Here is a 26,109-nt window from a genome sequence, read left to right as displayed (position 1 = left end):
GTCTGAGTGTGTTTTCATGGTCAAAGTTTTGACCTCAAATTCTGGTGTTGGGAGAAGCTAACCCAGGATTGCATCAGAGGCTGAGAAAATGCAAAGTAAGAAATCCTGAGTCAGTACTTGTTCAAAGCTAAATCATCTGCAATATCTTTCCCATCTGTAGCAACACCTTCCCAGTAAAATCTCATTTATCCAACAGAACGTTATCAAATACCTCAGAAGAAGAGTACTGTCATTTTTTTTACCTCAAAGAAACACAAGATATTTTGTCGGTGGTTGAGAAAGTTCCAGGATAAAACTTCTTCATTTAATACGATTAATTACATTAGCCCTTGACAACAGCAGCATCATACTAGTTAACTTTATATTAATTGTATCTGAGACAAGTGTAAACAGCAACTTTTAGGCTTTAGGATTGTTGCTTTCTTTTAAAAGTGGCTGTTTTAATCACTGGAATGCATGCTTAGAATCTCCAGGGCATAAAGGTTTACTGGAAAAAGAATGGTAAAACAGAAACTATGGGAAATACTGAGCAGGCCCAGCAATATTGATGGACAAAAGGTAGAGTAATATTTCAGGTAGTGACCAGTTGTCAGAACTGGTTCTCACAAAAGCTCGTGAACCTGAACATAACCTTAGTTACCCCCCCACCTCGAAAGAAGTTAACAGAAGTGACTATCTCCAAATCTGGAGTATTGATATACAAAACACGGCCTGGTTAAATCAGGTCCTCATCATGACAAAGTCATGGACTCTGTGTAGTAGTAGAATTGAGATTAGCAAGGCAGCCGAATGGAGGGAAGTGCTTTCTGTGGATCGTGTTCGTGTTCCTGGCAATACATTTTTTTCCTCCCATCAACTGGATTTTTTAAACCAGGATTTGTAAAAATCATATCACCTAAATAAAAACCTTCCATCCATCCAGACAGAAGATGGTTGAACCCTTTATACACGACTTATGTTTTTAAGCAGATGCAATATTTGGGTTGGAACATAGTCACATATAAAAATCTGATTTGCAGATTACACTTCTGTTTTATGGTCGCAGGTTCAGTTTCCAGGTTATCTATTATTGAAGAAGTTCATCAAATGCAATGACATTGAGAGAAAAATGCCTTTAATGATGAAACTCAAATCTTGGGTGATTACACAGCCAACAATTCATTTAAGAAAAAAATCTGGATGTTTGCCACTTAAGTAATTCTCCAATATAAGAAATGATGCTGAGATGCGCTCAGCTTATAGACTCAGTTAAGTGCCAGCATTAATTCAGGTGGTCAGTAAGCATGAAGTATTCATAGAACAGAAACTTTCAGCAACACTGCCAATCTTCTGACACTTTCGGGATGCCTTAAGATGTGGATTTCTTCTTTGGGAGAGTCCAGCACCAGATGACATAATCTCACACTAAGGGGTTACTCAGTTAAAATAGATGAGCAGGATTTTTTTTTTCAAGAAGGTAGTAAATGTGTGGAATTCTTTACCACAGAGGGCTGTTGTGGTTAAGTTGTTAACTATATTCAAGGTTGAGATAGCTAGATTTTTAATCAGTCTGAAAATCAAGGGTTATGGGGTAAAGGCAGGAAAGTAGAGTTGAGTTGGATTATCAGATTAGCCATGAATGGCAGAGCAGACTCAAAATGGTTCTAATATCCTACGTCTGCTCCCTCATTTTATGGTCTTATTATGGACAAGTCCCATTTATATTTGACTGGATTACAGCACAGGAACAGGCCCTTCAGCCCTCCAAGCCTGCACTGATCTACATCCTCTATCAAAACCTGTTGCCCATTTTCTAAGGATTTCTATCTCTCCGCTCCCTGCCATTCATGTATCTGTCTAGATACATCTTAAATGACGATATCATGCCTCCCTCTACCACCTCTGCTGGCAAAGCGTTCCAGGCACCACCATCGTCTGCGTAAAGAACTTTCCACACATATCTCCCTTAAGATTGTCCCCTTGAGATATTAAAGGGTTAATTTGTTCTGATGACATGTCAGGAATTGGATGTCCAGTTTGGGGGGGGGGGGGGGGCGCGCGCGCAGGCGGTTTCTTGTTTTGTAGGTAGGATGTGACAATCTAATCATACTCTGTAAATGCTGTTTTAAGGAAGAACCTAATCACTTTACATTGTAGTGTTTTGATTCTTTCCAGAAACATTGTGTCTTGACTTTGGGGGAGTAGCTGGGGATTGTCTTGTGGACATTACTGACTGTGATGTAAAATCTTGTATAAAGCAAGAACTGGTCCCTTTGTTCCAGGAGCCTCGCTTGATACACTCTTTGCAAGCATTGCAAAGAGTGCAAGTGATCCTCCAAAAGCTCATCCTTGCTTAATAAATTTTGGCTGCTCACAGAAGTTGGTGTATTGTAGTTGCATCACGTGTGTAAGACTCTCAAGAAAAACAACCTATCATCCTTTCGCCTTGAATTTGTGACTCCTAGTTATTGAGTGCCCCACTCTGGGAAAATGCTTCTTGCTATCTACTGTGATTTTATATACCTCAATGGAGGTTCCCCCCTCAATCTCCATCTTTCGAATGAAAATAATCCTAATCTACTCAACTTGCCTTCATAGCTAGCGCCCTCCATACCAGGCAACATCCTGGTGAACCTCCTCTGCAGCCTCTCCAAAGCATCCATATCATTTTGGCAATGTGGCGACCAGAACTGTACGCAGTATTCTAAATGCAGCCGAACCAAAGTCCTATACAACTGTAACATGACCTGCCAACTCTTGTACTCAATACCCCATCTGATGAAGGAAAGCATGCTGTATACCTTCTTGGCCACTCTAATCAACCTGCGTTGCCATCTTCAGGGTACAACGGACCTGAACACCCAGATCCCTCTGTACATCAAAAGATTTTAAATGCCACTTTAACTACATTAAGTGATTGCCTCTGAGGAAAAAGCAATCAAATGGCAGAAATTTCTACTACATAAACTTCGAAAACACTTTATTCATTTACCATCAACTCTCATGAAGTTGCTCCTCATGTTACATTGTTGGCAGTTGTTTGTAGTAGTGAACATTTTTTACCCAGTTCAGTCTAAATTACTTGGTCAAGAGCTGAACATGCAGTGAAAGGAGCTTTGCTCTATCACTCCATTTAATTTCAAGCTTCAATATAATAACCACAGCAAACTGCACCTGCACAATATTTTATACTTCAAAGTAGTAGAGTGAAGACTCATACTTAATCCCCACATTTTGAGAGAAATGAAGTGGGGGGTGGGGGGGGTGGAGGGGGAGAGAGCAGAGGAGAAAAGAGAAAAAAAAGGGAGAAAGAGGACATTTTGCAATAAGTTACTCACTGCCTTAATTAGGGTGAAAATAGGAGTTGATAAAGATCAAATGAGCAATTTTTTTTGTGTTACATGTAAAAACAACTGGTGACAACCGATTGGGTGTTTTTTTTTCCCCCAATGCCTGCTTAAGAGATGGCTAATTGAGTGACATTCACCATCTAACATTACCTACATTAGAAACAAAATCACATCTACTCCAGGAGTTTTAATCCATTGAAGATTGAAATGAATAGTCAAAATGACTTTTAATCCTTTACCAGTTAAATTCCAACCATTTTGCTTCTTTTTGCATTACAGTAATTTACTGTTTAGAAAAGGAGTAGGGACAACAGAATGGGGCTGGGCTTTTACTTTCAAAATTAAACAAATCTAGATATTGGCAATGCTATGGACATTAAGGGCAGGTTGAAAAAAAACAGCAGAATATGACAAACAAGTCAGTATTATAGATAATGCAATGTTACCTGAGGGGGAAAAAAGGTTTTCACTTTGAAAGTGTTGAGGTTAAAATCATACATACTCAACCCACATGTCATCTTGCAACAAGACCACCTTGGCTGCCTCTGAACATTGAATGCAAAGCCTGTTTTGTTTTGTGAACTTCTGATCACTGGACAAGAACATACAAGTACAGAGGAACCTCAATTATCCGAACTAGATGGGCGGGCATTATTGATTATTCGGTTAATCAATTCAATGTCTTTCCTCTGAGGTTCGGAGTTTTCTATTAAGTCTTGTCCCTGTTCAGAAGGTAAGGCAGCATCACAGCTCACGCAGATTCCCCCCCCCCCGTATATGTGCCTAGGATTTTAGCATTGGTTTGCATGGCATGTGTGGGTGAGGCTTGTCACGAGATGGTCATGCTCTGAACTCGGTTTCAAGTACCAAAGGTGAAACAGTTTGTCACAGTACCATTTGGTTTTTCCTAAAGCTTTATCCTCTCTCCTGCAGGGGCATATTTCAACCCAAAAAAACAGGGAATATTGCAGAGTACACTGAAAATATTGCATCAGTTTCCATGTTGATTAGATTATTTACACATTGGCCTGAAGATAACATTGTTTTTACCTCTGTGAACTTGTTGAGGGTAGCATTGGTTGGGTTGTGTGTGATGAGAAACCTCATACTGTTGAAGATGATTTCTACGGGGGCCGGGCGGTTCATTGTGGTTGCAACGTCAAAAAAAAAGTGTATATAAAAAAAAGGGGAGATTCTGAAGCAGCACTTTGTGATCCTTTTCGCTGTTCGTACTTGTGCTTTTAAAATTTCCACTCACACAATTGGACTCAACACAGTTGATGTGAAATCCAATTCAGACTGGCACGTTTTGGTTGGTGTCTCTGAGCAATGGTGCTTCTTACAGCATCCAATTGCACAAAACACAGGCAGATTTACCCCATCCAGGCTAGGTCATTGAAAGAACAAATGTCCTCTACTTCTCACAAACTATCCAATTTTTAAATCCAGTATCCAGATGAATCCCAGTTTGCTGTTGGCACTTTTACATTTAAGATGATTTCCTCGTGGAGCAGATGAAATGGGAGAGACCTGGAGTTCACTTGTCCGCGAGGCGGCCGTGCTGTGCCTGGCAATAGTCCCTGCTGCCCTTCAGAAACTCCATAAATGAGCAACCGGAAATGCCACTGATTTTCTGTTGAAGAAAAAGACAATCACTGAGTAAAAAGGATGACAAGTAAACAGCCCAACCAAAACAATAATCAATTGCTTCTAATGCAATTCATGGTGAAATGCTTTGAATGTTGATACAGAAAAACACTAAAGCCAAACATTAATGCTTTTTCCACACAAAGCAACTTTTCGCATTCCTTCACCATCAGTTATGCATTTACTTTCTCCCCACTCCAATTCCACTACACAATTAGCATTCACTCTCCCCTGCACTCCCAAAAATCTTATGTAATACATGTCCAAACAATTAAATCTCTCTTCAGACTCAGAACTGCCTTTTTCCAGGAGTTCCTGATGGAATTTTGTCATATCTGATGCTTGCACTGGTGAGAGATAAAAAAACTGCAGATGCTGGAATCCAAATTAGACAGGCAAAAGGCTGGAAGAACACAGCAAGCCAGGCAGCATTAGGTGGTAGAGAAGTCGATGTTTCGGGTATCTTCAGTACTGGGGGTTGGTGCGGGGGAGCTGCAGATAAAGAGGTGGCGGGGCAGGGTGGGGAAGTGAGGATAAGTGAAGATGGGTAGAGGGTACAACCTGGTTGGTCAGTGGGAGGAGTGAATCCAATTGGTGGCAGGGAGGAGCAGAAGGGGCTGGGAAGGGAGTCAGGGATGGGAAGGAAGGTTATTTGAAATTGGAGAACTTAATATTGAGTCCTCCAGGCTGTAAGCTAGCCAGGCGTAAGATGAAGTGTTGTTCCTCCAATTTGTGGTGGTGGTTCGTTCTGGCAATGGAGGAGACCAAGGATGATCATGCCGTAAAGGGAGGAGTCACTTGGGGAATTGAAATGGACGGTGAATGGGAGGTCTGGTTGGCCCCTGCTGGCTCAGCTGCAACGCTCAGTGAGAGGCAGGTGAGATAGAGGTTCACCTGCCTCTTTCAACCTAGTCTACTGCATCAGGTGCTTCCGATGCGGTCTTCTCTACATTGGGGAATAGTCCGCCAAGCATCACAGCAGGCAGCTCCCATATCTGCAGCGTCCCTACAACCACCCCAGGTCCTCAAGACTGGTTACACCCAAAACGTCTACCCCTCCACCTCTGTTGCTGCCTGGCTTGCTGTGTTCTTCCAGCATCCTCCCTATCTATGGATGCTTTCACTGAGCTTTTGCCTGTCCACAATTGTTATCTGAGCTTGGCTAGTCAACTTAAGAGGACAGTCAGAAAATATGTTTGCCTTTACTTTTGGCAAGAGGACAAAGTGAGGACTGCAGATGCTGGAGATCAGAGCTGAAAATGTGTTGCTGGAAAAGCGCAGCAGGTCAGGCAGCATCCAAGGAACAGGAGAATCGACGTTTCGGGCATCAGCCCTTCTTCAGGAATGAGGAAAGTGTGTCCAGCAGGCTAAGATAAAAGGTAGGGAGGAGGGACTTGGGGGAGGGGCATTGGGAATGCGATAGGTGGAGGGAGGTCAAGTTGAGGGTGACAGACCTGAGTGGGGTGGGGGCGGAGAGGTCAGGAAGATGATTGCAGGTTAGGAAGGCGGTGCTGAGTTTGAGGGATTTGACTGAGACAAGGTGGGGGTGAGTGGAAATGAGGAAACTGGAGAAATCAGAGTTCTCCTGTTCCTTGGATGCTGCCTGACCTGCTGTGCTTTACTTTTGGCAAGACAAACGTGACAAGATTTGCTTTGTCTCTTAAATTGTATCCCTTTATCTGCCTCCCTTGAAAGCTCTGTGCGTCTTAGCGTTCTATAGGGATTCTCTATTCCCTTGCCCAAATTGGTCATTCGCGATGTGAGCCTAAAAGAGAGAATCCTGGGTGTGAAGAAGCTTTGCAGCAATGTCAGAACCAAGATATAAGGAGTCACAGTCATCGAGAAATACAGTACAGAAACAGACCCTTCGGTCTACCACGTCCATGTTGACCAGATGTCCTGACCTAATCTTGTCTCATTTGCCAGCACTTAGCCCCATATCCCTCTAAACCCTTCCTATTCATATACCCATCCAGATGCCTGTTAAATGTTGTAACTGTACCAGGCTCCACCACTTCCTCTGGCAGTTCATTCCATACATGCACCACCCTGTGCGTGAAAAATTTGCCCCAATAGATCCCTTTCCAATTTTTCCCCTCTCAACCCTAACCCTATGCCCTCTAGTTCTGGACTCCCCCAACCCCAGGGAAAATACTGCGTATATTTACCCTATCCATGCCCCTCATGATTTTATAAACCTCTATAAAAGGTCACCCCTCAGCCTCTGATGCTCCAGGGAAAACAGCCCCACCTATTCGACCTCTCCCTTTCACTCAAATTCTCCAAACCTGGCAGCATCCTTGTAAATCTTTCCTGAATCCTTTCAGGTTTCACATCTTTCAGATAGGTGGGAAACCAGAATTGCACACAATATTCCAAACATAGCCTAACCAATGTCCTGTACAGCCGCAACATGACCTCCCAACTCCTATACTCAATGCTCTGTCTGATAAAGAAAAGCACACCAAATGCCTTCTTCACTGTCCTATCTACCTCCAAGTCCATTTTCAAGGAGTTATGATCCTACACTCCAAGGTCTTTTTGGTCAGCAACACTCCCTACGACCTTACATATACACTAAGTGCATATGTCTTGCTCCGATTTGCTTTTCCAAAATGCAGCATCTTACATTTATCTAAATTAAACTCCATCTGCCACTCCTCAGCCCAATGGCCCATCTGATCAAGATTCCATTGGAATCTGAGATGAGCTTCTTCACTGTCCACCACATCTCCAATTTTGGGGTCATCTGCAAACTTACTAACTATACCTCCTCTGTTCACATCCAAATCATTTTGTTCAATGACAAAAAGTAGTGGACTCAGCACCGATCCTTGTGGCACACCAATGGTCACAGGCCTCCAGTCTGAAAGGCAACCCACCACCACACCCTGTCTTCTGCCTTCGAGCCAGTTCTGTATCAAAATAGATAGTTCTCTCTGTATTCCATGAGATTTAACCTTGCTAACCATCCCCCATGAGGAATTTGTCAAATGCCTTACTGAAGTCCATACAGATCATGTCTACTGCTTTGCCCTCAGCAATCCTCTGTTGGTTCTTCAAAAAGCTCAAGTTTGAGAGACATGATTTCCCACGCACAAGGCCATGTTGAATTATACCTAATTAGTCCTTGCCTTTTCAAATACATGTAAATCCTGTACCCCAGGATTCCCTCCAAACACCAACATCAGGGGTGATTGAGTTTAAGAGTCATGAGATCTTGTTGCAGCTCTATAAAACTTTGGTTAGACCGCACTTGGAATACTGCGTCCAGTTCTGGTCGCCCTATTATAGGAAAGATGTGGATGCTTTGGAGAGGGTTCAGAGGAGGTTCACCAGGATGCTGCCTGGACTGGAGGGCTTATCTTATGAAGAGAGGTTGACTGAGCTCGGACTTTTTTCATTGGAGAAAAGGAGGAGGAGAGGGGACCTAATTGAGGTGTACAAGATAATGAGAGGCATAGATAGTGTTGATAGCCAGACACTATGTCCCAGGGCAGAAATGGTTAACACGAGAGGTCATACCTTTAAGCTGGTTGGAGGAAAGTATAGAAGGGATGTCAGTGGCGGGTTCTTTACCAAGAGAGTTGAGAGAGCATGGAATGCGTTACCAGCAGCAGCTGTGGAAGCAAGGTCACTGGGGACATTTAAGAGACTGCTGGACATGCATATGGTCAGAGACATTTGAGGGTGCATACATGAGGATCAATGGTAGGCACAACATCATGGGCTGAAGGCCTGTTCTGTGCTGTACTGTTCTATGTTCTACGAAGCTCACCAGTTCCCTGGTTTTTCCTCATCATTTTTCTTAAATACTGGCACCATGTTAACCAACCTCCACTCTTCCAGCACCACACCTGTGACTATCAATGATACAAATATCTCAACAATCACTTCCCTAGCTTCCTCCAGAGTTCTAGGGAACACATGATTAGGTCCTGGGGATTTATCCACCTTTATGTATTTTAAAACATCCAGCAGCCCCTCCTCTGAAATAAGTTCCACACATTGGCTGCCTTGCTGATCTTTCGAGGGAAGAAAGTGAGGACTGCAGATTAGATTAGATTCCCTACAGTGTGCAAACAGGCCCTTCGGCTCAACAAGTCCACACCGACCCTCCGAAGAGTAACCCACCCAGACCCATTTCCCTCTGACTAATGCACCTAACATCATGGGCAATTTAGCATGGCCAATTCACCTGACCTGCACATCTTTGGGCTGTGGGAGGAAAGTGGAGCACCCAAAGGAAACCCATGCAGAAACGGGGACAATGTGCAAACTCCACACAGACAGTTGCCTGAGGCTGGAAGCGAACCTGGGACCCTGATGCTGTGAGGGAGCAGTGCTAAACACTGAGCCACCGTGCCACCCATGTTGGAGATCAGAGTCAAAAAGTGTGGTCTAGGAATGAAGAATAGCTTATGCTCGAAACCTGGACTCTCCCGCTCTTCAGATGCTGCCTGACCAGCTGTGCTTGTCCACCACCATCTTTTGACTCTGATCTTTGAGGGGCCCTATTCTCTCCCTCTGTTACCCTTTTCCCCTTAATGTATATGTAGAATCCTTTTGGATTCTCCTTAACCCTATGTGCCAAAGCTATCTCATGCCCCCTTTTTGCCCTCTTGATTTCCCTTTTGCTGTCTATACCTGTCATATGCTTCCTTCTTTTTCTTAACCAAAATTCAACTTCTCTCGTCATCCAGCATTCCCTACACCTACCAGCCTTTCCTTTCACCCCAACAGGAATGTACTGTCCATGGACTCTTGTTATCTCCTTTCTGAAGGCTTCCCATTTTCCAGCCGTTCCTTTACTTGCGAACATCTGCCGCCAATCAACCTTTGAAAGTTCTTGCCTAACAGCATTAAAATTGACCATCCCCAAATTGTCAGTGCTCCCCCACTGACACCTTAGTCACCTGCCCTGCCTTATTTCCCAAGAGTAGATCAAGTTTGCGCCTTCTCCAGTAGATACATTCACATACTGAAGCAGAAAATTTTCTTTTACGCACTTAACAAATTCCTCTCCATCTAAACCCTTAACACGATGGCAGTCCCGGTCTATGTTTGGAAAATTAAAATCCCCCACCATAACTACCCTATTATTCTTACAGATGATAGATCTTCTTACAAATTTGATTCTTTTTCTGCTTTTTTTTTGCGGGGGGGGGGGGGGGGGCGGAGGGAAAGAGAAGGAGGAGAGAATCTATAATACAACCCCAATAAGGTGATCATCTCTTTCTTATTTTTCACTTCCGCTCAAAATAACCTCCCTCGATGTATTCCCAGGAATATGCTCCCTAAGTACAACCATAATGCTATCCCAGATCAGAAACACCACCCCTCCACCTCTCTTGACCCCCTTTCTATCCTTTCTATAGAATTTGTACCCTGGACAGCCAGTCCTGTCCATCCCAGAGCCATGCCTTTGTAATTGCTGTGATATTTCAGTCCCATGTTCCTAACCATGCCCTGAATTCATCTGTCTTCCCTGTTAGGCTTCTTGCATTGAAATAAATGCAGTTTATCAGTCCCACCTTGCTCTCTGGTTTGTTCTTGCCTGCTCTGTTTTATTTGTTCCTTTTCTTAACAGTACCAGCCTCAGACTGATCTCTTTCCTCACTATCACACTGGGGTCCCAACACATCCCACACACCCCTAACCAAGCCCTGGCCTTACCTTACTAGTTTAAATCCTCCCAAGCAGCTCTAGCAAATCTCCTTGCCAATATATTAGTCCCCTTCCAATTCAGCTGCAATGCATCCTTCTTGTCCAAAAAAATATGAACCCTTCTCCCCTATACCAGCTCCTCAGCCACGCATTCATCTGCTCTATCCTCCTATTCCTACCCTCACTAGCTCATCGCACCAGGAGTACTCCAGATATTACCACCCTCCAGGATTCCTTTTTAAATTCCTGCCTGACTTTCTATATTCTCCCTTTAGAATCTAATCGTTTTCCCTTCCTCTGTTATTAGTTCCAATGTATCTGTCCATATCATACAGCAACACATGACTCTTCAGTAACATCCTCAGAAACAGCAATTTAAAATGAGGACATTCAAATCAATTAACTGAATCAACCAGGAATCTAACTCTGATCTTTATCCTTTTGTCAAATGTATACAATTCTGCCATTATGCCATTATGTGACACAGTAGTAGCATCTCTACCTTTGGCGCAAAAGCCCCACCATTTAGTTTCACTGTGGAAGGAGTAATCATGACATGGTTCAACAGACTATATGGCCCGTGAATCCTTCTGCCACTTCCCTATTATTCCAAAGAGAGAAAAAAGGTGCGCCTGAAGAAAGAATGAGCTGAGCATTAGAGTGGTACATATTAAATGGAGTCCAGTGTTAACTTGCTGGCTTTTCACATATCAAGCAATAGATACTCCATAACAGCACATGATAGATCTCACATCATGAGTACAATGTTGCAGTCATTAAGAAAAATCATCTGCATAAACATATTACTATCAAATTAAAAATAAAACATCAGCAACAAAAATATAGCTTGTTATGCTATAGTTTAAAATATAGCTGGAAAATCTGCCCATTTCTGCTGAAAAGTCAAGCTATTCCATAGAGTGGGTTTAAACAGGAAATTAAATACCTGTATTACTTGTCTTTGTTTTCAAAGTAGCAGCAGAATTTGAAGTTTAGTACAAATGACACTAATCATCTGTGGTGGGGCACAGTTTCACAGTTAAGCTGAAGTTCAGCCCCTCCCGGCACCCTAGCTCAGTGAGCTGCTGCACATCTGAAAGGCAGCTCAAGTTCTGCAATTACGTGGCAAGATCTTGTCTTGGTGCATGCATTCCACATACATACCACACAGAACCTTTCAGCGCAAGTTGTAAACTGGAACTCAAAGCTCTTGGCTTGATTCCATATCTCAAAACACCACTACCGTTGGGCTTTCAAAAGCCCCACAAACACTGGCAACAACAGCCTTCTACTCTTACACTACAAATGTGCTTCAGAAAAGGTTATGAGGATCAGTTTTCAAAACATTCTTCACACCAGAAGAAAATTTCAAATTAAACTGGACTCCTCAAATGGGTCACAAAAGTTGAGCTTGAATTTTTACAGACCCTGGGATGCTGTGAGACATATTTGCAAAATGATCGTTTTACTGATTTTTAAAAGTCTTTTATTTTACAGCACGGTGGTTCTTTGAGAGTGAGTCGCAGTAAAGAGCAACAGATTTTTGATACTCCAGTATTTGCATGAAAACTGCTTGGCTAACAGCAATGTTGAGCCCATCTCACTATAAACTGGAAGTGGCTGGACCACAAATTTACACATCAGCGATAAATTTTGTTTTCTTCAATAGCGAGAGCCATACATTGTTTTTCTGTTTTCCTCGGGCTGTCGCAGACTTAAGTGGTTGCGATATAAATGGTCATTTTGCCTCCTCCCTATCCTCTTGCAAATCTAGAACATCCTGATTCAGCTATTGTAACCAGCAATTAAGGTTTTCTCCAGTTTCTAAATGCCAAATTGAAATCATGCAGGAATCCAAAGTAGTTACTCACAAGATTAAATTTTCACGCAAGGTTTTGACTTCAGTTATGTAGATAGATTGGAGAAGCTAAGGCTGTTCAGTAAGAGGAAGTTATGGGGAGATGAGGGGTCAGGACAGAGTAGATAGGCAGAATGATTCTTAATGATAGAAGGATTGAGAACAGATTTAAGGTAATTGAAAAACATAGCAATGGTCGCTTTTTAAAAACATTATTAATGCAGCAAATAGAGTCAGAGTCAGATGTACAGCACGGAAACAGCCCCTTCGGTCCAACTCATCCATGCCAACCAGATATCCCAACCCAACCTAGTCCCACCAGCCAGCACCTGGCCCATGTCCATCTCAACCCTTCCTATTCATTGACCCATCCAAATGCCTCTTAAATGTTGCAATTGTACCAGCCTCCAGCAATATCCTCTGACAGCTCATTCCATACACTTACCACCCTCTGCGCGAAAACGGTGCCCCTTAGGTCTCTTTTATATCTTTCCCGCTCACCCTAAACCTATGCCCTCGAGCTCTGGACTCCTCGATGCCTATCCATGCCCCTCAATTTTGTAAACCTCTATAAAGGTCACCCCTCAGCCTCCAACACTCCAGGGAAAACAGCCCCAGCCTGTTCAGCCTTTCCCTGTAGCTCAGATCCTCCAACCCTGGCAACATCTTTTCTGAACCCTTTCAAGTTTCACAACATCTTTCCGATAGGAAGGAGACCAGAATTGCATGCAATATTCCAACAGTGGCCTAACCAAATGTCCTGTACAGCCGCAACATGACCTCCCAACTCCTGTACTCAATACTCTGACCAATAAAGGAAAGCATACCAAACGCCTTCTTCACTATCCTATCTACCTGCGACTCCACTTTCAAGGAGCTACGAACCTGCACTCCAAGGTCTCTTTGTTCAGTAACACTCCCTTGGACCTTACCATTAAGTCTATAAGTCCTGCTACGATTTGCTTTCCCAAAATGCAGCATCTCACATTTATCTGAATTGAACTCCACCCGTCACTTCTCAGCCCATTGGCCCATCTGGTCCAGATCCTGTTGTAATCTGAGGGAACCTTCTTCGCTGTCCACTACACCTCCAATTTTGGTGTCATCTGCAAACTTACTAACTGTACCTCTCAAGCTCGCATCCAAATCATTTACGTAAATGACAAAAAGTAGAGGACACAGTGCCGATTCTTGTTGCACTTCACCGGTCACAGGCCTCCAGTCTGAAAAATAACCCTCCACCACCACCCTCTGTCTTCTACCTTTGAGCCAGTGCTGTATCCAAATGGCTAGTTCTCCCTATATTCCACAAGATCTAACCTTGCTAACCAGTCTCCCCTTAAGAACCTTGTTGAACATCTTACTGAAGTCCATACAGATGACATTTACTGATCTGCCATCAATCTTCTTTGTTACTTCTTCAAAAAACTCAATCAAGTTTGGGAGACATGATTTCCCACGGACAAAGCCATGTTGACTATCCCGAATCAGTCCTTGCCTTTCCAAATACATGTACATCCTGTCCCTCAGGATTCCCTCCAACAACCTGCCCACCACTGAGGTCAGGCTCACCGGTCTATAGTTCCCTGGCTTGTCTTTACCGCCCTTCTTAAATAGTGGCACCACGTTTGCCGACCTCCAGTCTTCCGGCACCTCACCTGTGACTATTGATGATACAAATATCTCAGCAAGAGGCCCAGTAATCATTTCTCTAACTTCCCACAGAGTTCTAGGGTACACCTGATCAGGTCCTAGGGAATTTATCCACCTTTAACCGTTTCAAGACATCCAGCACTTCCTCCTCTGTAATATGGACATTTTGCAAGATGTCACCATCTATTTTGCTACAGTCGGTGTCTTCCATATCCTTTTCCACAGTAAATACTGAAGCAAAATATTCACTTAGTATCTCCCCCATTTTCTGTGACTCCACACAAAGGCCGCCTTGCTGATCTTTGAGGGGCCCTATTCTCTCCCTAGTTACTCTTTTTCCCTTAATATATTTGTAAAAACCCTTTGGATTCTCCTTAATTCTATTTGCCAAAGCTATCTCATGTCCCCATTTTGTCCTCCTGATTTCCCTCTCAAGTATACTCCTACTTTCTTTATACTCTAAGGATTCACTCGATCTATCCTGTCTATACCTGACATAGGAGAAAGTGAGGACTGCAGATGCTGGAGATCAGAGCTTAAAAATATGTATTGCTGGAAAAGTGCAGCAGGTCAGGCAGCAAAGGAGAAGGAGAATTGACGATTCGGGCATATACCTGACATATGCTTCCTTCTTTTTGTTAACCAAACCCTCAATTTCTTTAGTCATCCAGCATTCTCTATACCTACCAGCCTTCCCTTTCACCCTCACAGGAATATACTTTCTTTGGATTCTTGTTATCTCATTTCTGAAGGCTTCCCATTTTCCAGCCGTCCCTTTACCTGCGAACATCTGCCTCCAATCAGCTTTCGAGAGTTCTTGCCTAATACCGTCAAAATTGGCCTTTCTCCAATTTAGAACTTCAACTTTTAGATCTGGTTTATCCTTTTCCATCACTATTTGAAAACAAATAGAATTATGGTCGCTGGCCCCAAAGTGCTCCCCCAACGACACCTTAGTCACTTGCCCTGCCTTATTTCCCAAGAGTAGGTCAAGTTTTGCACCTTCTCTAGTAGGTACATCCACATACTGAAACAGAAAATTGTTTTGTACTCACTTAACAAATTCCTCTCCATCTAAACCTTTAACACTATGGCAGTTCCAGTCGATGTTTGGAAAGTTAAAATCCCCTACCATAACCACCCTATTATTCTTACAGATAGCTGAGATCTCCTTACAAGTTTGTTTCTCAATTTCCCTCTGACTATTGGGGGGGTCTATAATACAATCCCAATAAGGCGATCCTCCCTTTCTTATTTCTCAGTTCCACCCAAATAACTTCCCTGGATGTATTTCTGGGAATATCCTCCCTCAGCACAGCTGTAATGCTATCCCTTATCAAAAATGCCACTCCCCCTCCTCTCTTGCCTCCCTTTCTATCCTTCCTGTAGCATTTGTATCCTGGAACATTAAGCTGCCAGTCCTGCCCATCCCTGAGCCGTGTTTCCGTAATTGCTATGATATCCCTGTCCCATATTCCTAACCATGCCCCAAGTTCATCTGCCTTCCCTGTTAGACCCCTTGCATTGAAATAAATAGTTTAATTTATTTGTTCTAACTTGTCCTTTCTGACAGCTCATTCCATATACGTACTGCCCTCTGCGTGAAAATTTGCCCCATAGGTCTCTTATATCTTTCCCCTCTCATCTTAAACCTATGCCCTCTAGTTGTGGACTCACCGACCCCAGGGAAGAAGATTTTGTCCACTTATCCTTTCCATGCCCCCCATGATTTTATAAACCTCGATAAGGTCACCTCTCAGCCTCCGAGGCTCCAGGGAAAACATCCCCAGCCTATTCAGCCTCTCCCTATAGCTCAAATCCTCCAACCCTGGCAACATCCTTGTAAATCTTTTCTGAACCCTTTCAAGTTTCACAACATCTTTCCGATAGGAAGGAGATCGGAATTGAACACAATATTCCAACAGTGGCCGAACCAATCTCCTGTACAGCGGCAACATGACCTCCCAACTCCTGTACTCAATACTCTGACCGATAAAGGAAAACATACCAAACACCTTCTTCACGATCCTATCTACCTGCGACTCCACTTTCAAGGAGCTATGAACCTTCCATCCAAGGTCTCTTTGTTCAGCAACACTCCCTCGAACCTTACCATTAAGTGTATAAGTCCTGCTAAGATTTGCGTGCCCAAAATGCAGCACCTCACATTTATCTAAATTAAATTCCATCTGCCACTTCTCAGCCCATTGGCCCATCTGACCAAGACCCCTTTATAATCTGAGGTAACCTTCTTTGCTGCCCACTACCTCCAATTTTGGTGAGACCTGCAAACTTACTAACTATACCTCCTATGTTCACATCCAATCATTTATATAAATAAAGAAAAGTAGTGGACCCAGCACCGATCCTTGTGGCACCCCAATGGTAGGTGTCCAGTCTGAAGAGCAACCCTTCACCATGATCCTATCTTCTACCTTTGAGCCAGTTCTGTGTCCAAATGGCTAGTTCTCCTTGTATTCAGTGAGCTCTCAACCTTGCTAAACATGGGGAACCTTGTTGAACACCTTACTGAAGGCCATATAGATCACATGTACCGCTCTGCCCTCATCAATCCTTTGTTACTTCTTCAAAAAACTCAATCAAGTTTGAGAGACATGATTTCCCATGTACAAAGCCATGTTGACTATCCCGAATCAGTCCGTGCCTTTCCAAATACATGCATATCCTGTCCCTCAGGATTCCCTCCAACAACTTGCCCAGTTAGCTAGTATCTGGAATGCACTACCTGAAAATATAGTAGAAGCAGGTTCAATCAAGTGTTTGAAGAGGAATTGGATTGTTATCTGTGGGGCCCGGGAAAAATGGCAGTCCTGCAGCAATAGATGAACTTCTCCGACAAAGGACCAGCATTACACGGTGGATCAAATAGCCTCCTAGGCAGTAACCATTCTACATTTCCACAAAAGATGTATATAACAATTTACCCCTACTTATACACTAATTCCTGCAAGTAGTTCAGTCGACACTAGTCAACAATCAATTAATTTAATCAATACTTAATTCTTAGTTTAAAATAATCCTACATCAATCAAAGACAGAAGAAGCCTTTTTCTAATAATCTGTCTTTTCTTACAAATTCAGCAGAATTTTCATAAACGACCTTTTGATTCGTGCTTCTCAGTCCACAAAGTGACTTGACTCCTGATCTGTGCTGGTTAGCTGATCTCTGCAGCACTGTCAGCTGAATTATAATTGGCCCCAGGAAAAATAGAAATTGGTCAAAAACTCTGGCACAATTTTATCCTATGATTCGTGATGAGATGATAATATCATGAGATGGAACTACGGTGAATTTCATGGTTCAATAATCAACAGCACATATCCTTTGGAACATTCAGAGTGGTCCCTAAAGGATGTCAGCAACTTCAGGAAAGGAAGGCAAATAAAACCTTTTAAAAAAAGAGAGAACTCATATCCATAAAAGCAAATTACTGCTGATGCTGAAATCTGAAACAAAAAGAGAAAATGCTGGAAAATCTCAGCAGGCCTGACAGCATCTGGAAGGAGAGAAAAGAGCTGATGTTTCGAGTCTACCTGACCCTTTGTCAAAGTTAGTCTCATTTTGAACTCATATTTATGGCAGTTGATTTAAAATGGTGATATGGATCTGCTCTTTTATTTCACACAAGTGGATATGTCAATGTGTCCAGAAAGGGTAGAAAAGAGAATACAACAAGAATATTTTACTGGGAGCAAGTGCACAAATATTTAAGAGCATCTTAAATCTGAAAAAACTGATCTTCCTTTAGAGATACACAGTAAAATTGGAAAAGGTTATAAACAGAGCTCTGAAGAAGGGTCACTGGACTTGAAATGTTAACTCTTTTTCTTTATAGATGCTGTCAGACCTGACTTTCTCCATCAAATTATGTTTTTGTTTGTTTCAGATCTCCAATATTCACAGAGCTTCATTTTATTTATTATATTTGCACGGTCTGGCAGAAAAGTTAACCCCAACATTGAATCTAATCCTGGGTTTTTGGGAGGTAAAGGAAATTGGCAACTTGCACACTGAGCGTGACCACATTCAGAACTTGAACAATTTTTGTTCTTAAAAAGTACAATATAGATGTGAGCAAATATGGGGCAAAACTGCAGGAAATCATAACTTTATTAAAAAACAGAACATTGTAAAATCACTTCATAGACAAATCAGCAGCCTTTCATATTTAGTATTTAAATACTTTATCAGCATTATTCTTCTTTTCCACCAAATAAATTGTAAAACAATTAATGTCACTGATTATCAGCACCAACCTTCATGCGCATTGTTTTACAGCATTTATGTAAAAGGCCAATGTCTCAGGAAGCCTGTTTCAACAAATTCCCAAATCAAGAATTTGGGCCATTTACTGGAATGCCATTTATAACAGGAATGCTATTTTTATGCACTAGAATACTGAAAAATATTGTAATTAAATTTCTCTGAAGGCGGAGATCTATATAGAAGCTATTTGTCAGCACACTCTTGGATCTGAAAGGTGCCTTGCCTCAGCTCCCTTCTGTACGAAGCAACGATTGTAAGCTGACTAATATTGCTGAAACCTAGATGACAGCCTTGAGAAGGGATCATAAAACCGGAACCAAAATTATTCCGATGTAGGTGGTATCACCAATGCCCTGTGTAACTGTAGCAAGACTCTGTACTTGAATCCTTGCTATGAAGGCCAACATGCCATTTGCCCTTTTCACTGGCTGCACTTGCATGCTTACTAATGATTGAAGAGACCTTAAAAATGCCATTGGAATGCCATCTTCTTGGACTGATATGCCAGTTCTTATAATTTCATAGTGACCTGATGTAAAAGGTTACATTGGAATAATTTTTGGTTCCAAGGCTGGAATTGAACCTGGGACCCTGGTACTGTGAGGCAGAAGTGCTAACCACTGAGCCACCCTGCCACCCCTATGATTACATTAGATTAGATTCCCTACAGTGTGGAAACAGGCCTTTCGGCCCACACTGACCCTCCAAAGAGTAACCCAACCAGACTCTGACTAATGTAGAAGAAAGTGAGGACTGCAGATGCTGGAGATCAGAGCTGAAAATGTGTTGCTGGAAAAGTGCAGGTCAGGCAGCATCCAAGGAGCAGGAGAATCAATGTTTCGGACCTGAGCCCTTCTTCAGGAATGAGGAAAGTGTGCCAAGCAGGCTAAGATTAAAAAGTAGGGAGGAGGGACTTGGGGGAGGGGCGTTGGAAACGCAATAGGTGGAAGGAGGTTAAGGTGAGCATGATAACGGTGAGGGTGATAGGCCGGAGTGGGTGTGGGGACAGAGCGGTCAGGAAGGAGGTGCTGAGTTTGAGGGTTGAAACTGAGACAAGGTGGGGGGAGGGGAAATGAGGAAACTGGAGAAGTCTGAGTTTATCCCTTGTGGTTGGAGGGTTCCTAGGCGGAAGATGAGGCACTCTTCCTCCAGCCATCGTATTGCTATGGTCTAGTGATGGAGGAGTTCAAGCACCTGCATGTCCTTGGTGGAGTGGGAGGGGGAGTTGAAGTGTTGAGCCACAGGGTGGTTGGGTTGGTTGGTCCGGGTGTCCCAGAGGTGTTCGCTGAAACGTTCCGCAAGTAGGCAGCCGGTCTCCCCAATGTAGAGGAGGCCACATCAGGTGCAGCAGAGGTGGAGGTGGATTTGTGGCGGATATGGAAGGATCCCTTGGAGCCTTGGAGGGAAATAGGTTGGGGGGGGGGGGGGGGAACGAGGTGTGGGAGCAAGTTTTGCATTTCTTGCGGTTGCAGGAGAAGGTGCCGGGAGTGGAGGTTGGGTTGGTGGGGGGTGTGCACCTGACGAGGGAGTCACGGAGGAAGTGGTCTTTTCGGAACGCTGATAGGGGAGGGGAGGGAAATATATCCCTGGTGGTGGGGTCCGTTTGGAGGTGGCGGAAATGGTGACGAATGATACGATGTATATAGAGGTTGGTGGGGTGGTAGGTGAGGATCAGTGGGGTTCTGTCCTGGTGGCGATTGGAGGGGCGGTGCTAAAGGGCGGAGGAGCAGGAAGTGGAGGAGATGCGGTGGAGAGCATTGTCGATCACATCTGGGGGGAAATTGCGGTCTTTGAAGGAGGAGGCCATCTGGGTTGTACGGTATTGGAACTGGTCCTCCTGGGAGCAGATGCGGCGGAGACGAAGGAATTGGGAATATGGGATGGCATTTTTACAGGGGGCAGGGTGGGAGGAGGTGTAGTCTAGGTAGCTGTGGGAGTCGGTCGGTTTATAGTAAATGTCCGTGTTGATTCGGTCGCCTGAGATAGAAACGAAGGGGTCTAGGAAGGGGAGGGAGGAGTCTGACTAATGTACATAACATTATGGACAATTTAACATGGCCAATTCACCTGACCTGCACATCTTTGGATGTGGGAGTAAACCGGAGCACCCGGAGAAAGCCCAAGCAGACATGGGGAGAATGTGCAAACTCCACACAGTCGCCAGAGGCTGGAGAACCTGGGACCCAGGCGCTGTGAGGCGCCACTGAGCCACCGTGCCGCCCTAGATGTGATTGGTCTTTAGATGCGAGCAATGAACTTTTCCTCAACATTGTTGAAAACAGTTTTTAAAATTCGGAATATCAAATGAACTTGCTGGTGCAGAAGATGATCATTTGTGAAATGATACCACCATTCTTTCCATTAATACTGATAATGATGCTGATAAGGATCCATAAACCAGAGATGAATTATTCTGAATAATTTTTCTGAATGAATTATTCAGAGTAATTTTGAAGCAATTCAGGAAACTATTTAGTTATGTTTGGGCATATACATACATATATTATGTTGGATGAAATTTGCATTGCTTTAATGCTGTATAATAAATTTTTGGGTATAAATTGCATCTGTTAGAGTTGCTGTTTTTAACATTATTACATGGCAACAACCTTTTAAGAGCCAAATTAAACATTTCAGTTTCTCAAAAATAATTTGAGAAAACTTAACTCCTTGACTTTTGGCCTAAGAATGTGAATATAAAACTTTGAATGTTATGTGAAGTGATATAATGGTCTGTAGAGTGCTCTTGGACATCATGGGTCTTAAAAGGAGTTCTATAAGTGGAAGGCTTTCTTTAATTGGTGAGTTGGAATAGTTTCCACCATAAAAACTTACTCAGATTTAAATACAATTATAGGCATGATTAAAATAAAGTGAATTTGAAATACACAATTTCTTTCATGTGCAAAGCATAACTTATTGCTGGAAATTAATGACATATGCAATTTTCAATTAGGTCAGTTATTTTGAATCCAAGTACAGTCTGTCTATAAACTACTAAAGGAACAGCAGAATTCTCGAAAATAGAATTAAAATAAGTTTCAACAAGTTTCAACGTTGTGGTACACGCGAATTTCCGAATGTCATTGAAGCTGATTGACACAGCAGTTCCCAGAGTAATGTTTTGGTTTGTGCCTAATGTGCTATACTTAGTTCTTAGTATCTTGTGCTCAGGAAGCAGCTGACTAAGGAGATGCAGAAGCACTCAGCACAGCTACTCCTATTCCTGGAACAAAAATTTCCTAATATCAAGAGGTTTCTTGAACTAAAATTCAAGCTACTTCAAAATTCCACTTTGAACACAGTGACATTGATATCTAGACCAGAAGATCAATAAATATCTAAACTTTGTCACCATACATGTACTTGCAATTTAACTCCTCAATTTAGAACAACATAGAATAGTACAGCACAGTATAGGCCCTTCAGCCCTCGATGCTGTGCCAAGCTTTTATCCCACTCTCAGATCAAACTAACACTACATACCCTTCATTTTACTATCATCCATGTCCCTAATGTATCTGACTCTACCACCACTGCAGCAGTGCATTCCATACACCCACCACTCTCCGAGTAAAGAACCTACCTCTGGCTTCGCCCGTAAGCCTTCCTCCAATTACCTTAAAATTACGTTACCTCATGAAAGCCATTTCCACACTGGGAAAAAGTCTCTGGCTAACCATTCTATCAATGCCCCTCATCATCTTGTACATCTCTATCTAGTCACCTCTCATCCTTCTTTGCTCCAGTAATAAAAGCCCTAGCTCCCTCAACTTTTCTTCATAAGACATGCCCTTCAGTCCAGACAGCATCCTGGCAAATCTCCTGTGCACGCTTTCTAAAGCTTCCACATTCTTCCTATAATGGAGGTGACCAGAACTGAACATAATATTCCAAGTGCGGTCTAACCAGGGCTCTACAGAGATGCATAGTAACCTCTCAGCTCAAGCTCAATCCCACTGCTAATGAAAGCCAACACATCGTACGCCTTAACAACCTTCAAAACTTGGGTTGCAACTTTCAGGGATCTATGGTTGGGGACCCCAAGATTCCTCTGTTCCTCCATACTGCTAAGAATCCTGTCCTTAACCCTATAACCTGCATTCAAATTCAACCTTGCAAAATTAATCATTTCATACTTTTCCAGGCTGAACTCCATCTGCTAATTCTTAGCCCAGCTCTGCATCTTGTCAATGTCTCATTGCAACCTACAACAGCCCTCCACATTATCCACAACTTAACTAACCTTCGTGTCAATGGCAAACTTACGAACCCATAAGACCATAAGACGTAGGAGTGGAAGTAAGGCCATTCGACCCATCAAATCCACTCCACCATTCAATCATGGCTGATGGGCATTTCAACTCCACTTACCCGCATTCTCCCCGTAGCTCTTCATTCCTTGAGATTAAGAATTTATCAATTTCTGCCTTGAAGATATTTAACATCCCAGCCTCTACTGCACTCTGTGGCAATTAATCCCACAGGCTCACCGTTCTGTGGCTGAAGAAATGTCTCCTTATTTTCATTCTAAATTGACCCCTTCTAATTCTAAGGCTGTGCCCATGGGTCTTAGTCTCCCTGCCTAACGGAAACAGCTTCCCAGCGTCCATCCTTTCTAAGCCATACATTATCTTGTAAGTTTCTATTAGATCTCCCCTCAACCTTCTAAACTCTAATGAATACAATCCCAGGATCCTCAGCCATTCATCGTATGTTAGGCCTACCATTCCAGGGATCACCCTTGTGAATCTCCGCTGGACAAGCTCCAGTGCCAGTATGTCCTTCCTGAGGTGTGTGAGGCCCAAAATTGGATACAGTATTCGAAATGAGGCCTAACTGGAGCTTTATAAAGTCTGAGAAGCACCTCACTGCTTTTATATTCCAACCCTCTTGAAATAAATGACAACATTACATTCGCTTTCTTAATCAAGGACTCAAACTGCAAGTCAGCTTTTAGAGAATCCTGGACTAGCACTCCCAGATCCCTTTGTACTTTGGCTTTATGAATTTTCTCACTGTTTAGAAAATAATCTATGCCTGTACAGGGGAACCTCAATTACCTGAATACCAATTATCTGAAAATCGGATTATCCGAAGGGGTTCTCGAGGTCCCGATAGAAACACTACATCAAAGACATGCTTCCAACAGTGATCGGTGTCTTTTGTTTAGAGTGATGAAACAGGTATCGTCTCCAAATGACCGACCTCCCGCCCTCTCTCTCTCCCCATACTTTCCCTGGAGTTCTACAGAGGGGTGCACCCTAAACTCCCCACCGACCCCTGCTTCCCAGGAATAAGCTCTCCAACATTGCCCTGTGCAGGGCAAACGTGGAACCTGTCAAAAGGTTCCAGTAAAAAGTTGTGTGTGAGCGTTATTTGGAGACTTACCTGACGAAGGCAGTAGCAGTCTTATGATTGATGTGCAGTCCGGATGCCGGTGGGGGGGGGGGGGGGGAGGGATGGAACGGGGGTGGCGGAGGGGGGGCTGGGGCTCGCGCGCTTGTGTGTGTGTGTGTGTGTGTGTGTGTGTGTGTGTGTGTGTGTGTGTGTGTGTGTGTGGGTGTGTGTGTGTGTGTGTGTGGGGGGGGGGGGGGGGGGTGCAGGATTGGGGGTGGGGGTCACACAGACTGTGTTATGCTGCAGTCTCTTGAATGAGGACCAGACTTTAAAAACTCCGAGCCCCAAAAGGAAAGACATTTAATTGATTTTCCCAATAATCGATTATCTGAACAAAATAGTGCCTGCTCATCTCGTTCAGATAATCAAGTTTCCGCTGTATTCTCTTTTCCAAAGTGCAAGACCTCGCATTTGCTCAACATTGAATTTCAGCAGCCATTTCTTGGACCACTCTCCTAAACTGTCTAAATCTTTCTGTAGTTTCCCAACCTCCTCAACAAAGTCATTTATGAAATCACAAAGAGCAGAAATCCCAGAACAGATCCCTACAGAACACCACTGGTCACTGAGCTCCAGGCTAAATACCTTCAATCAACTACCACCCTGTCTTCTGTGGACCAGCCAATTCTGTGTCCAGACATTAAACATTACATACAATCCTTCACACTTTAAATGGCTCTTAACATCTGTGTATAGCCATTTCATTTACCTGCACTCACAGGCACAGCTACAGAATATACAAGGATGGTAGCTCAATTATGTAGTTGGACCAGTAATCTAGAGATCCGAACTAATGTTTAAGTGATGTACTCAAATCCAACCAAGAAGCCAGGAGAAATTTGATGTTCATAAAATTGGAATAAAATGTTCATCTCATTCATTATGATCATGAAACTACTAGATTGTGGGAAAAATCATCTAAATGTCTGGCCTGTGTGTTTGACTCTAGGATTTGCAAAAGATGTAGATCCTGTTAATGCCGTTTGAAATAGAGCAGCAAGTCACTGGGCTTTATCAAATCATCGACAGCAGGTGAACGTAGTAATCAAATAACCAACAGCAGAAGCAGCAATTCAATTTCCCTTCCCACCCCTTTTCCGCCTTCTGCAAAGACAGTTTCCTCCGTGACTACCTGGTCAGGTCCACACAGCCCCCCACAACCCACCCTCCCATCCTGGCACCTTCCCATGTCACCGCAGGAATTGCAAAACTTGTGCCCACACCTCCTCCCTCACCTCTATCCAAGGCCCTAAAGGAGCCTTCCACCTCCATCAAAGTTTTACCTGCACATCCACCAATACCATTTTTGTATCCATTGCTCCCGATGCAGTCTCCTCTAGGGAGACTGGACGCCTCCTAGCAGAGCGCTTTAGGGAACATCTCCAGGACACCCGCACCAATCAACCACACCACCCCATGGCCCAACATTTCAACTCCCCCTCCCACTCTGCTGAGGACATGGAGGTCCTGGTCCTCCTCCACCACCACTCCCTCACCACCAGATGCCTAGAGGAAGAACGCCTCATCTTCCGCCTCGGAACACTTCAACCCCAAGGCATCAATGTGGACTTCAACAGTTTCCTCATTTCCCCTTCCCCCACCTCACCCTAGTTCCAAACTTCCAGTTCAGCACTGTCCCCATGACTTGTCCTACGTGCCTATCTTCTTTTCCACCTATCCACTTCAGCCTCCTCCTCGACCTATCACCTTCATCCCCTCCCCCACTCACCTATTGTACTCTACACTAATTTCTCCCCACCCCCACCCTCCCACTAGCTTATCTCTCCACCCTTCAGGCTGTCTTTATTCCTGATGAAGGGCTTTTGCCCGAATCGTCGATTTTACTACTCCTCGGATGCTGCCTGAACTGCTGTGCTCTTCCAGCACCACTAATCCAGAATTCAAGGTGGCAGCCTACTACCAGCTTGAATAGAGGTGAGCAACAAGTGCTGGCATGGCCTACAACACAATTCCAGGAGGTACTGAATATACAATATATTTCTAAATTGTGCACCTCTATGCTTTCCATCCCCATTTCCTTTTACAAATTCTCATTTATAGGAAGAGGGAATGGGTATGGGTGGGTTGCTCTTCGGAGGGTCGGTGTGGACTTGTTGGGCCAAAGGGCCTGTTTCCACACTGTAATTAATCTAATCTAATTTATAGTATATACATTACATTCAATGTTAAAAATGGTTACCGGATGCAACTATCAACCTGAAAGAAAAAAACTCTAAAAAGGAACAAAAACAGAATCTTGTGAACCA

At 43.4% G+C, this 26,109-nt stretch overlaps 1 protein-coding gene across 1 annotated transcript in view; it reads right to left on the bottom strand.

Annotated features, from left to right (window-relative positions):
* The window catches only part of LOC140453682 (protein tyrosine phosphatase type IVA 2-like), a 126,566-nt gene that overhangs the window by 35,060 nt on the left and 65,397 nt on the right, over positions 1 to 26,109 (bottom strand). The window contains exon 2 of the mRNA XM_072548606.1: positions 4,380 to 4,962. Coding sequence (XP_072404707.1) covers positions 4,380 to 4,475 — 96 coding nt within the window. The 5' untranslated portion in view covers positions 4,476 to 4,962. The remainder of the gene's footprint in view (positions 1 to 4,379; positions 4,963 to 26,109) is intronic.

This window comes from Chiloscyllium punctatum, chromosome 27 (genome assembly GCF_047496795.1).
Source record: "Chiloscyllium punctatum isolate Juve2018m chromosome 27, sChiPun1.3, whole genome shotgun sequence".
NCBI lineage: Eukaryota > Metazoa > Chordata > Chondrichthyes > Orectolobiformes > Hemiscylliidae > Chiloscyllium > Chiloscyllium punctatum.
This window is presented reverse-complemented; position numbering and strand designations above follow the sequence as displayed.